The sequence below is a fragment of the Antechinus flavipes genome, chromosome 4 (genome assembly GCF_016432865.1).
Source record: "Antechinus flavipes isolate AdamAnt ecotype Samford, QLD, Australia chromosome 4, AdamAnt_v2, whole genome shotgun sequence".
NCBI lineage: Eukaryota > Metazoa > Chordata > Mammalia > Dasyuromorphia > Dasyuridae > Antechinus > Antechinus flavipes.
This window is the reverse complement of record NC_067401.1, coordinates 374,985,478-375,000,290: the sequence shown is the minus strand read 5'-3', so window position 1 is coordinate 375,000,290 and position 14,813 is coordinate 374,985,478. Positions and strand designations below refer to the sequence as shown.

General features: G+C 33.2%; 1 protein-coding gene across 1 annotated transcript in view; it reads right to left on the bottom strand.

Moving 5' to 3' along the window:
* The window catches only part of INTS7 (integrator complex subunit 7), a 64,146-nt gene that overhangs the window by 27,581 nt on the left and 21,752 nt on the right, over positions 1-14,813 (bottom strand). Inside the window, exons 8-11 of the mRNA XM_051998433.1 lie at positions 11,387-11,504; positions 8,368-8,502; positions 3,610-3,707; positions 942-1,181 (exon numbers count right to left, since the gene is read on the bottom strand). Coding sequence (XP_051854393.1) covers positions 942-1,181; positions 3,610-3,707; positions 8,368-8,502; positions 11,387-11,504 — 591 coding nt within the window. The remainder of the gene's footprint in view (positions 1-941; positions 1,182-3,609; positions 3,708-8,367; positions 8,503-11,386; positions 11,505-14,813) is intronic.

Genomic DNA, 14,813 nt, shown 5'->3' with positions numbered 1-14,813 from the left:
TTTAAATAAGAGGCATTTAATTCATAATTTAATTGCTTCACATATAGAAAAAAAATCATGTCTTTTTGACACTTGGAATTTAGTTAAGATATTAGCAAGAGCATTTTGTTGAACAACTGTCCTATAAAACAGGGACAAAGATAGTATAGGATTGTTATTAAAATCAAATAAAATGTTTGGTATGTAGAAGACAATCAATAAATGCTTATTCCCTTCCATTCCCTTGAAGATTCTTAGGAAAAAAGGCAGTTTAAGAAGTAGCATGGTGTATCCAAAGTTAAAAAGAACTTTGCAGATTACGAATGATAACCTAACAAATAATGTCCACTGTTCAAAATTAGTCAAACATTATGGTTCTAATTCCAACTTTAAAGTCAATTTTTTCTGTATAGTTTTCTCATTAATGTTGTACTTTCACACATATAATTCATGACTCTTAACACCTAAATTCAATGCCCCGACTGTTTTAATATTAGGTCAAGTTCTGTAAGATATTTACTTCAAAGGGTTAGTGTTAAGATTCAAAAAAGATTAGGAGCAGAGATTTATTAGAGTTGGAAGGGGTTTTTAAGGTCACTGAGTCCAATCCTTTTATTCTACATATAAGGAAACAGAAGCATGACAGGTAGTGAAATCGAGTGAAGGGGCTTGCCCAAAGACATATGGGAGAGATGTGAATCCACACCCTATGACTACATCCAACATGTCTTATAACTGTAATAATACAGTAATCCTTTGGACTCTGTCTCCTCAGCACTTAGCACACATTAAAGTAGGCATAAAACAAATGTTAATTGACTACAGAAACTGTAAAGTAAGCTTAATTATTACTAACTGGAAGCTTCACTTAAGTGTTACAGTGGTATAAAAGTTTTCAAAATAGATGCAACTGGCCCCAGGTCTATTCATCAACAATGTATTCCAAAGAAGTGGTTTCCTACCAAAAGCTCCTGTTGTTTATCTGTAGCAGAACGTCCAATCACTTTGTAGAGTTCCATTAAGTCTCCAAGCATCCCATCACCCAACACAGGCAGCTGCATGGCAATGGAAGCTAGGCAGTGACACATGAGAATCCTGGATGCATCCTGAGCACTGTGCAACTGAGTCAGCAAAGACTCAACTACTGACTGGCTAAGATGAGGACGGCACTTGGCCAACTTCACCATACAAGTCAAAGCAATCTGCATATATGTTACAAAAAAAAAAAAAAAAAAGTTTAGTCAATTTTCATTTTCTAGTGCCTAAATTCAAATTCATCCTTATTGCAAAAGAATTATGTGCACTGTTTCTTAACAATATGGTAGGCTAATTTCTTGAAGAGAAATATAATTTTCTTTTAGGAATACTTGATGTACTGAATCAATATTTACTAGCTTCATCATGCTTAAAACCAATTAATAAAAGTAAAGCCAATGCCTTTTTGATATACTTGGAACAAGGCCTGAGGATCTCCTGGAAAATAAGAGAAAAAGTATTTATGTCAAAATCTAAATGTAATTATCTCTGGTTCTTTATTCACAGAATCAAAGAAACTCAAGTGTGGGACAGAACCTCAGTGGTCATCTATATTAAACTACATGGAATAAAAATCCCATGTATATTTATCCTAGAAGCTCTTCTTGCCCTTGACAGAGTAAGGTTCTTTGCTTTTCCTCAAAGTGCCATTATTCTAAAAAGTTATTAACTCTTGAGTAAATCTTGATCTTCTAGAAACAATTTTAAAATTGGAGGGGGCCACTAACCTGGAATATATTATCACCTGACCCTTAGGATTAGAGTTGACCCCTACTTTTCACATCTACAAAATGAAAAGGATGGATAAAATTATTTCAATGATCCTTTTAAAAGATATGAAACTACATAATCTAAGGAGACCCTCAGCAATTATTCCAATCACTCTCATACAATAGATGAGTAAATTAAGGTACAAGGAGGGTTAAGTACCTTGTTCATGGCCTGCCAACTAGTCCTTCTTATTCATCACTATAATTAAGTTTCCAATTTTGGGAATAACAATTCTAAAGAAAGCAATGCTAGATATTAATAGTAATGATATGTCATGGGAGTCACTATATCTAAGACGTGCTTCCTTTATCATGTATTCTCCTACCATGTTGGTTCTTCACTCCTAAGTGAAGGCTATCCAATCTCTAATTCTCTGGATATGGTTACTCTTGGGTAATCTGTATCCATTTTATTGGGGTAAGAGCGTATGTATGCTTGTAAACTCTTTTGTCAGAAAAGATAGTCTTCTAATGTCCAAATTCCCACCAGGTGAAACATATTAAAAGGTACCAAAGACATATACTCCCTCTCCTGTGGGGACCATTCTTTAGTACCATTTCTTTAATTTCCCACCATTATGAGCTGAAATTTCCTTTTTACTCTTCTATTCTAGGCCTTGCCTTACTCGGATTTTATGTTATGCTTTCAGTCCCACCTCTTGTTAACTATACTAAAGATATCCCTTCACTATGCACATGGGGACTTGGGTGAGTGTAGATTATTAGTTGACTTCTGTTGCATAACCATTCCCTCACATTCAAACAACTTTTTGGTATATTATTACTTCCCAAAAAAGGTACTAATTCAGTGTATGGAGTTGTTGGAAATTATGTAGACAGCATTTACAATTTTCTTCCTCTTTGTCTTTTTATCTGCTAGCTTCTTTGTTCTTTCTTCTACTCCTTAGTTCAAATTATTTTTAAGTGACAGTTTATATGTTAAGAATTGACTTATTTTTTCTTATAATTGTATTTATTTACCTTTCTTGTGTTTCTTCTACTGCCTTTGGAAAGGTCTATCTTTTTTTTAATCTGTGCTGCTTTAGATTAAAATGTTCAGGATGTCATTTGCTTTTAATATACACATACATACTATTCCTTCCATTGATTTCTTTTGTGTTTAAAAAGCATACATCATTTTTCTGATTTCTTGTCACTGTTAAGTAATCCTGGGTTATTCAAATTGGCCTTTCTTCATATTTAAATATTTCCCTCCTGGATAATTTCCAACTTGTTTTTGTTGAAATTGTGAATTTTAAGAATTATGTCCTTTAAAGTTTGAAGTATGAGACTTAAAAATAAATCTTAGAAACTATTTCTTCTTATCGTGTGGATTCAGCTGTAGGTACTCTATATCTAATGTATAATTACCTTGTTCTAAGGTTTTTTAAGTCATTGAAGATTGCAGAAAAACTAATTTGCCATTTTGTCAGTTAAGGTCTCAAGGAACTGTTTTCTAACTGCTTATAAGTAAGACAGTACCAAAACCCAGAACCAAGAAACTTCATATATAACAAATATTAATATTCATGTGATTATTCATAGCATTCCATCAGCTTTTGGTAAGATAGTTTTATCATCAATATTGTATGTTTTAGATTATAAATTCCAAATTAGAAGAGACTGTCAATTTCATCTACTTTATACAGTTTTCAAGACTATTTTATGTAAACATATGCTTATCCTTCTCAGTAGTTTAAAATTTTATTTTGTCCATTTTTTGGTGATATTTTAAATTAAAAGACACAATTTTTAAGTGACAATTAAAATAAAGCCTTTTGTTTATATAATATAAACAATTATGTTAAGCAGGTAATTTTTTTACCTTTAAAGTTGCTTGAGCACCTGGACTGTCATCTTGACTACAAAGCACCAGGAGAGACTCAAGGCCAAAGACTGCATCTTGTTCCAAAGCCAAAAGTTCTAGAGAAATAAATTACACATTCTGATGTGATAAAATATTAAAAATAAAAGATAACTTTACTGAGAACAAACAGCCTGAGAAACAGAAATCCCCAAAATTTATAAGGCTATTACAAAAACAGTAATTAAGACCGAAATAGTTTCAAAGAGAAAAAAAATGAAATTATTATTTCTTCTGAAATTAAAATCTTTATGCTTTATTAACTCCTTCATTCCTTTAATGAAAAATATTTTTAAAAAAACCTTACACTTATTAAAATCAGAAGTCAATATCAAAAAGTTAGAAGTTTTTGGGTGGGGAATACTGTAACAAACAGCATAAAGCATGCTATGTCTTCTTTCATAGATAGCATGTTTAAGATATAAATGCTTAAAACTGCCCTTTAAGAGATATATAGAGGCAGTTAGGTGATGCAGTGGATAGAGCACCAGCCCTAGGCTCAGGAAGACCTGAGTTCAAATCTGGCTTCAGACACTTAATACTTCCTAGGCTGTGGGACCATGGGCAAGTAACTTAACCCCAATTGCCTCAGGAAAAAAAAAAGATACATAAATTATGTGCAGAATATGGTAATTTCTATGGAAATATTATTCAGGAAAACAAAGACATAGTTTAGAAAGATGAATTATACTTATAAGATGTAAATATAAACCAAAACAGAACTCTTGTAATCTCCTTAAGTTTGTAAAATCAGTTCAAAAAAGAATAAAATTCTTTGTATTAAAAACGCTATTTTATGTTTGTAGCAGACTTTTTTGTAGTAGCAAGGAACAAGAAACTGAGTGGATACCCATCAGCTGAGGAATGGCTGAATAAATTATGGTATATCAATGTAATAGAATATTACTGTTCTTTAAAAAATGATGAGCAGGCTGATTTCAGAAATTGCAGTGATGCTGAGTGAAGAGAGCAGAACCAAGAGAACACTGTACACAGTAAGAGAAAGATTATGTGATGATCAACTTGTGGTGATTTAGGTCAATTTCAATACACTTGTGATGAGGAGAACCATCTGCAACCAGAAAGAGGACTATGGGGACTGAATGTGGATCAGAACATAGTATATTCATCTTTTTTTAAAAAATTGTTGTTTGCTTGCTTGTTGTTTTCTTTTTCTCATTTTTCTTTCTTTTTGATCTGATTTTTCTTATGTACCATGATAAGTGTGGAAACATGTATAGAAGAATTGCACAAGTTTAAACTGTATTGGATTACCTACTGTCTGGGGAGGGGGTGAGGGAAAGGGAGAGATAAAAATTTTAAACACAAGGTTTTGTGAATGTTGAAAACTATCTTTGCATGTATTTTGAAAATAAATATGCTATTATTTAAAAAAATGCTATTTTAATACCTTTTCATTACTTAAAAGCAACGATTCTTCTGTTTGAAAACTCTAAATTAAAAACCTGAAATTTCTTCATCATGCTGACTGCATAATTCAGTTTCAGATACTCAATATCTTCCATCAATTCCCTTGATGGTCTCTTTTCTCTGATTAGAAAGCTGGAGAGTGAGGCACTAAATTTCTCCCAAAGATTTTCTTTATAGGGACCTGAGATATGAATTAGAATTTCTAGGGAGTTCCCCACTTTATCAGAAGCTCTACTTGGTTTCCACTCCACAAAACAATTATGACCTTCCATATTTGTAACCTTCCACTGTTCAACTTCCCTTTGAGTGCTGTGTTCCCCAATAGATTTAAGGGCAGGGTTTGTCTTTCATATTTACATCCCAAGCAGTTAGCATGGCATAGTCTCTAGCACAAAGTATGTGTTTAATAAATGTTTATTTTTTATGAATATGGAAATTGTTAGGGTGATATCTACATTATAGACTATAACTATCTGCTCTGGGCACAGGGATTCTATGTAATTCCAAAAAGTTTTAGTGGAGTGTTAAGCTATTAAAATTTCAGCTATTAAAGCTTTAAATTATATTGAGACTTTTTGTAACACTCTACATATTCGTAGATAGAGATATCTCAACATAAACCAGCTAGGCAATTCAGTGAATGGATCACTGGGTCTAAAGTCAAGACCACCTGAATTCAAATCTGGCTTCATCCATTTGTCCCTTCATCTGTCCATCCATCTGTCCCTTTTTCTTTCAATAGAAGGGAGAGACAGGAGGCAGCAAGTACCAGGCAGGTCAAACTACCACTACCACCACCACCACCACCACTCTGATCACCATTTCCCCACAAACCCTGACAGACAGAGCCCAGGATTCAGAACCCAAGAGCCTTGAGTACAGCAAAGCTTGCATCCCAGTGTCCTTGACCATTATCCTATGAAGCAATCCCTGTAAAGATATAGTCTAGCAGCTTTTCCTGAAGGAGGTACAGCCATAGCTATTTAATATCCAGAAAAGAAAGATCTTCCTCTCAATGACCTTAGCACTGTCAAATGTTTCATCATCAGAAACTGATATGATTTTTATCAATAAAAATGACATCAAAGAAGCAGCAATAAGCAAAACAAACTAAAGATGTATGAAAATATTTAAACTTCTTTTTGGATTTAACAAAGAATCTGAGTGGGTACCCAAAAATTGGGGAATGACTAAGTTATGGTACATGTGATCGAACACTACTGCATTGTTAGAAATGAAAGGACAGTTTCAGAGAATTTTGGAAAGACTTGTATGAAGTGATGAAGGACAAAATGAACAGAATCAGGAGAACAATTTATACAATGATAATACAGTAAAAACAAACAATTTTGAAAATCTTAATAATAGTAACTCTAATCAGCATAGTGAATAATAACAATTCTAGAGGTTTAATGATGAAACATACTACCCACTTCATAAAGACTTAAGAGTGCAGACTGAGGCATATTATCTTTGGATATTTCCAATACAGAAATGTGATGAGCTTGCCTATACATGTCTGTAATAAAAATTATATTTTTCCTTGGTTCTCAATCAGAAAGTGATGGTGGGAGGGAAAGAAGGTAGATTTTTGCTCATTGCAGTTTTTCACTTAAAAAAAAAAAAAAGGCATTACCAATTGCTGTACTACAGCATCCTAAGAACTATAGAACTTTTCTGTTTGACTTGCATTTGAAAGTTTCCATGTGTCAATATCGCCTTTTGGAATGTGAGCTCCTTCAGAGCAGGTACTTTTCTATTTGTATCTCTAGCACTTAAAAAAGTACTTTGCACCTAGTAGGCATAAATGCTTTATTCGTTCATTTACTCTATGCAATTGTACAAATAATGCTTATTCAAAAAGAAGAATTATACCAACCAGTAAACAGGTCTGATTATTTAAATCAGAGCAATACACAAATTTATACAGAATAGAAGGCAAGAAGTGCTTCTAAGGAGATGTGCTCCAATCAGACTTACTAAAGACTAAAACAAACTATGTATTTATAATTCCTTTACAGAAGACTAAAGTAAGCAAACAATATAACTGGCAAACTTCTGATAGATACTGCTAATGAACACTCAGTGCCATGCACAGTGCAGCAGTAAAATAACCAGTAGATTTAGAACTAGAAAAAATAAGATTAAAATTCCAGTTCCAGTCCCTACCCTCTAGGTATGAAACTTCCTTAGTTTTCTGGTCTTCCAAATAGAAGTTGGACTAGATGGTCTCCAAGATCTGTTTTAGAGAGTCAAGGGGTACCTTACTCATAAGTTGAATGCTTAATAAAGATTACTTTACAATCATCAAATGCATGTACATGCCTTTTAAAAACCTTATAGTCAATAAATGGAAAAAACTCCGTAATATATCACATAATACTTTTCCCCCTAGCTAAAATAATTAAATTCAATGTTTCTGAAAGCTTTAGATAAAACAAGTGTGTTAGGTTGAATCAACTTTTGTTGTTTCAACCCTTAAGCATATTTAATGGGGACCTTAAAATGATCACACATATTTCCCCCAGTTTCCCATGGTATATATACTAATAAAAGAATTTAGGAGATGGTGGTTAACTTCAGAGAAGATACCTATCAGGAAGTCAATACAGTGTCCCTACCTGCAAGAATATAGATATTATTCTTACTCATTTTCTTTCTTTTTTGATCTGATTTTTCTTGTGCAGCAAGAGAATTATATAAATGTTTACACATATTGGATTTAACATATTTTTAACACGTATAACACATAATCGATCTAAGGGAGGGTTGGGAAGAAGGAAGGAAAAATTTGAAATACAAGGTTATGCAAGGATCAATGTTGAAAAATTATCCATGTGTATGTTTTGAAAATAAAAAGCTTTAAAAAAAAAAAAAGAATACAGATATTAGAAGAAAATCTGGAGGAAATGTAAATACAATGCATTTGACATTCTAAGCTCATTACCTATATATAGTAAGAATCTGCATCATTCTTATTTTGCTTTAGTGAGCTTTGAGAAATCTTTATATAAGCCTCTGGTAAAGTGAAAAGCAAGAGAGATATTATGGTGTCAAGTAAGGAATACTGGACTTAGCACTTGAAGTCAGGAAGACCTGGGTTTAAATCTCACCTGTGATACTTACTAGCTTTGTGATCCCTTTGCTGATAAGTGATAATTTACCAACCAAATCCTATGACAGAACTACTTAGAGATTAGAAAACAAACAAAAACACACCAAAAAAAACACAAAACCAAATTGAGATGAATGTGTAAGTCCTCAACCCAAAAAACTGCTTAAATTTACCTTTTTCTTGACAAGAAGCAGTTATATTAGTCAGGACCCTCACTCCATGAACGGCAATACCTCGGTTATTATGGTAACAGCATTCTTGTGCCAATCTAACTAAATCAGAAGACCTTGGTGATGTAACTGTATTTCCTAAATGAACAGAAGAAAAAACCAAAAGGTACATGTAATTCTTTAGCAACTCTCTGATGTGGATTATGTAACCTTAAAAATTTAAGTTAAAACTTCATTCCTTACTTTCATCTCATTTTTTCCATTCCTACCAATATTATAACATTTCTTCTCCCTTTATCAGGAAGAAAAAGACTGGATAGATAAAAATAATTTTAAAACGATTTCACCTCCTAAGTTTACCCTGATCTTGCCTTTAAAAGGGACTATGTATTTATAATTTTTTTTAACAAAAGACCAAAGCAAGCAACCAATATAACTGGATATTCTGATAAACATTTATTGCTTATGGACAGTCAGTACCATGCCCAATGTAGTAATAACAGTAGTAGATTCAGAACTAGAAAAAAATAGATTAAAATTCCAGCTCTAGCCTCTACTCCCTAGATGTGAAACTTCTTTACCCTTTCTGGTCCTTTAGTATCTTGGCCATAAGATGCAGAATTTCTTGGGTTTTTTGGACACATGAACGTTAGTGATGAAATATATGTATTGTGTAGATTTAGTTTTGGGTCTAGATTTTGAACCCAAAGATAACAGGGGGTAACACTCCAAAGAAAGACAGGAGAGATTGGGGTCAAGTTTTAAAATGACTCCTTCTTTTAGACCACATTTCAAAGTGTATCCTGGTCTCTCTTGCAGAAGATCACCTTGTCCCTTCTGATAGATTGCCAAATTATAAATTCTTTGGAAATAAGTTCCTTGGTTAAATTAAGAGCCTATTAATAATATTATTATGATAATATTATCACCTAAATATAATACTGTCTTAATATTATTTAATAACAATTTACATTTCACATAATAAAATTATCTTGACAAAATGATATTAATTTCTAATGAAAAAGACAACCATGCATACTTATAGAGAACTATGGTACAACAGAAAGAGAACTAGACTATGAGACTAGAGTCCAAAAAGTTGGGTTTTGAGGTCTAAGCCTGATATTCAGGAATTTATAGTAACAGGTCACAATCTCTCTTTTATCATTTTCAAAACTGTGGTACTCCTGCTCCTAGCAGTTATATAGCACACACCAAGTATCAAGCACTGTATTAAATACTCTTTAATTATTATCTCATTTGATCCTCATAACAGTCTTGGGAGGGAGGTGCTATTAAGCAAACAGAGGTTAAATTGTTTGCCTAAGGTCGCACAGCTAGGAAACATCTGAGGTAGTTTCCGAACTTAGCCCCAGAAATCCATCCACTGTGCTATCTAACTGCCTGCCTTACTTCACAGAGTTGCTGGAAGGAAAGTATTTGTAAGTCGCAAAGTGATATATAATAGAAATCATTACTGCTGAGACTTGCAGCTCAGTGGACAGTTAGATTGCCCTCTTAACACCCCACCGCTGATGAAAGTGAGTTGGAAAACTGTGCATACTAATTATATTCAAATACAAAGCCAAATATGAATGATTCTGGGTGTTTAGTCATACCATTATCCTTTTTCCTTTGTATGGATAATAAAGAATAATGACTAAATGAAAGTATGTTTATATACCCATATACACATCATGTACACCTATATTTATTCCTTCTACATCGCAACTTTTCCTGTCATGATTTTGATATATTGTGGGGCAGCACGAGAAATTAAATGGGAATTTTTCTGAGTTTTGAGGAAACTGCTGAAAACAAAATCCAGCAGAGAGCCTATGACCCAATATTTAACCCAAATGTTTTAATAAGGTACTGCAAACACCCCATAAAAGAAAAAGAAAAAATTCAGACTTTCTCTGGTACAAAGGGAGGGCCAAAATTTTTTACATGGACTTTTCAGATCTCAGAGAAATGTACTCCTAATCCTCACAATGTGGAAGGGATAACTGTACTTAAACTGCATGGCATAATAAAAAGAGCACTGACTTTGAAACCAGAGAACCCAAGGTCACCTCCTCTGCTATTTACTCTGTGTAATCTTAGGAAAGTAATTTTACCTCTTAGGACCCAATTTCTTCATCTGTAAAATGTAGCAGTTGATATAACTTCTAAGGTCCTGTCACTCTAAATTATATGATATGGAGTCATTTGAAAGAAACATTAAGCAAAAAGTATATCTGGGGGCAGCTAGATAGCAAAGTAGATAGAGCACCAACCCTGAAGTCAGGAGGACCCGAGTTCAAATCTGGTCGTAGACACTAAACACTTCCTAGCTGTGTGACCCTGGGCCAGTCACAACCCCAACTGCCTCAGCAAAAATTACAAAAAAAGCCAAAAAGAAAAAAAAAAGCATATCTGATTATTACACACTTGACACAGCTAGTTTTGCTTTCTCTGGAATATTTTTAAAAAGGAAATTGCCTTATATTATCAGTTAAAATCTTGTCTACTGAAGCTTTTTGCAGAAGAGGTGTTTAATCAAATGACTTAATCGATCATAAAAGCAAAACCAGAGCAAAACAGCCTGCAAATCTTGCTGAAAAAAAAAAAATCAGGATAAAAGCCTTATTCGTAAGTAAACTATTACTTTTTGAGTACAAGTTAATATGTACCTTTGTATTGTGGGATTTAATCAATTTTGTTCATTATGGCATGTCTTTATAAATACAATAAATAAATCATTCATTTGGTTATCAGGTTAAATATAAAACCACATTACCATTTTAAGCAACCATTAAAGTACTGTTCTACCCCACATAGGAAAGTTTTTAATAAGTCAAAGGAAAGCAATGCTCTTGAATTACGGTCCCACTCCATCCAAAGCTAATTATCAGCAATTGATGGGCTATTTGATAACTATAATGAAAGTTGGTATACCAAAAAATACTTAAGGATCTTTCAGGATTCTAACTTTATGAAATTGAGTAATAATCTGAAGAAGACTTTTTATCCTCTTTACCTGGAGCAAGACTGAAGTAATGCTTGATTGCTATGGTCCCTGATAATGTGGACAGAACAGAGAGCATTCCTAGTTTCAAACTGTCATAAGGAGTTTGGAGAGCACATTCACAAAGTACCTGAAATTCAAAATTGACATAAATAAAAGAGTTAAACCACTCCCCAGTATCATTCTGATATCTATTTAGTTAAATTTTTCTAGATTTTAAACAAATTAAATACCAGTTATATAATTTTATAAGAAGTAAAATCAGAATCACCTTGGCATCTTTAAGAAATACTTTTTTGAAAAATTACAATAAACACAATGAACCCAATATTTACCTTCTCTTTACTTTGCTGGTTCTCTTTCCTACTTATCATCATTATCATAGCTAGCCTTTATATGTTGTCTATCATCTGCCAGGCACTGTGTTCAGGACTTTACAAATATAATCTTATTTGATGTTCACAATAACCCTAGGACTTAGGTACTATTATCTCCATTTTATAGTTGAAGAAATTGAGGCAAAGAGAAGTTAAGTGACTTAACCCAAGTTCACACAGCTGGATTTTACCTCAGGTTTTTCAACTTCCAATTAAGGGTTGCCTAAATCCTATATTTATGGATTAATGTTATTTTGTGTATGTGTTCATAAACTCCATGAAAGCAGGTTCTGTGTCATATCTAAAATACCTATATCTCTCCTAGCAACAAAGAATTCTGCACCCAACAGGCATTTTTTACACATTGAGGTTGAAGTACCTCTTTTAGAATATGATATATTTTAAAACATACTGTTTGTCAACAAATCATAATCAATTCAGGTAGGCATTTATCAAACACCTACTAGGCACATTACAAACATCCTGCTCTTCAAGAGGCACTAAGACACATGTCAGATACAAACCTCACCAAGTCCTCCCTCTTCCTAACTTTTCTGTAGAGGACATCACCATACTCCTAGACTCACAGCTCAAGGGTCATCTAAGACTCATCACTGTCTTTCATCCTCCATAACCAATCTGTTGCTAAGTCCCATCAAGTCTCCATTCCGGTTATTTGCCTGCCTCTTCCCCCAGCTCCCAGTCACTACTCCCATCCTGGTTTAGAAGTTTCTCCCTGACGGAAGACTCTCCTTACTATAGTGCATCTTCCATTAGGCTAATAAAATGATCTTACTAAAGAAAAAACCTCATCATATTATACTCCCACTGTTCCTAAGTCAATAGATTCCAGTGGTTCCTTATCATCTTCAAAAACAGAAAGTTTTCTGGCATTCAAAGCCCTTCTTCTATGTTTCCACTCTTTTTACTATCTCAACTTCCTATCTGCTCCATGATCCAGTAACATGGGCCTTTCTGCAGTTCCTCACAAAAGACATTCCATTTTCCGACTAAGACATTTTCGCTGGCTATTTCCCTATGCCTGGAACGCCTTCGTTCATCTCAGGTCTTTGCTTCCTTCAAGAACCTTGCTAAAAACCCACTTTTTATAAGAAGTCAATCCCAATCCCTTATAATGCTAGTGCCTCCCCTCTGTTTATTATTTCCAATTTGTTCTCTATATAGTTTGTACAGAGTTACTTGCATACTGTCTCCTTTGTAGCCTGAGTTTTATTGAGAGTAAAGGCTATCTTTTACCTTTATTTATATGCCCAGACCTCAGTACAGTGCCTAGCCAATAGTTTGCACTTAATAAACGCTTGCTGATTGGCTAAGAATTAATCTAGTAAACACCTGTCACAATAAGATAATGTCAAATCAAAGGCCATCTCCAACAACACTAAATAAATAAATTTCACCTCAAATTATTCACTTAAATTTAAAATTATAATTTTAGCCTTCAATGAACTAGTACTTTTGTTTTTATATGCATATTGTTACAGAGTATTTAAGAAAAAAAAGAAAGGAGTAAGTCAGTGATCCTCATCACCCTTGTTGAGAAGCAAACTAATTCTCTTTTGAAACACAGTCTTTCAAGCCAATGAGATTAGAATGAATGGAATCATTCAAAGTTGCTTAACAAATGGGTTAAAACAGCCTGATGTCATCAAAAGTACAGACAGGCAGTGTACTAAATATAATGGTGAGAGTGTTATAATGGTAAGTGATTATAATGGCAGAAGAGTCAAGAGAAAGGGGTTTCAGTTCTGCTTTAGACACTTAATAACTATTTTACTATAAACAAGTCACTTAAAATCATCGGAAACTTAGTGTCTTTGTCTTAACAATGGTGACAATAACACCCACATTACCTACATTACACCCACAGGAGCATATAGTTTGCCATTTGATTATTTTTCCTCTTTAACTGTGTGTAAAATCTTTTCAGTTTTATGTAATATGAATTATCTATCTTCTAAAATTGCTTCTATTTCTTGTTTGGCAAAGAATACATCTTCTATGAATAACTGTGAAAGATATATAATGTTTCTAATAATACAATAGGAAAGATGATGTGAGGAAGACACTTTTTCAATATTTACGCACTATTTAAATCTGAGTAATTTTTTTCTTTATAGTATCTGTACCTCCCTAATAAGACCTCTCATAGTCATATTAGGCTGAAAGATAGAACCTAAAAGACTGAACAAAAATAGTTGAGTATTATTCTAACTCTACTACTTCCTAAGTAATAATTGGGTACATTGGATTCCCATATGCAAAATGGAGATACTTAGATAAAAAGAATAAAGATTTTTTTTTCCAATGTATTGATCAGTGTGATGAATTTTCTCTCTTCCCTTTTTTATTTTTTAAAAGTTTTTGTTATAAAGCATAGCTCTCAAGGAGTGGGAGGGAGAATAGCATAGTTTAAATAAACTTATGTGATATAAAGACAAAAGTTTTTCATAAAAAAACAATTTTTTTTAATGATAGTTCTGCTCTTCTGAGTTTAAGGGTTGCTATAAAAGCAAATCCTCTATTATTCAGCTTGGACTGGTTCTAATGAGGAAAGAGTGATTTTGTTTCTCTGATGCTTGAAGTATTAAGAGACAAGCCCAGGAGAAGTTCATGTCAAAATCTGAACTTTGTTTCACCTCTATGGAATACTTTCCTAGATGTGATGATTCTCCAGGAAAAACTGAATATTGATTCTAAGTTTTCATTCTCTAACTTGTTTCTTTTAATTTTTGATTTAGTAACTGATTTTTAATCAATTTTTATTTTTAATGTGTGCTCATTGCATTTTTAGGACTTTGAATCTGCTCTACAATTAGTCTAAAATAAGGACAGGATGCTCAAAGCTACTGGCATGAGGATGAAAATTGTGACCATAAAATATAAAAGTCAATTCCCTCTGAATTTGAAGGAAGCAACAACTGAGTAATTATATTTGGTTAATTAAATTTCAGTATTCTTTATGATGAATATACAATTTTCAATGGGTAACAGTTCTACAATCTCATAAAATATGAAAATCTAAAAATAAAGAATGTAATTGA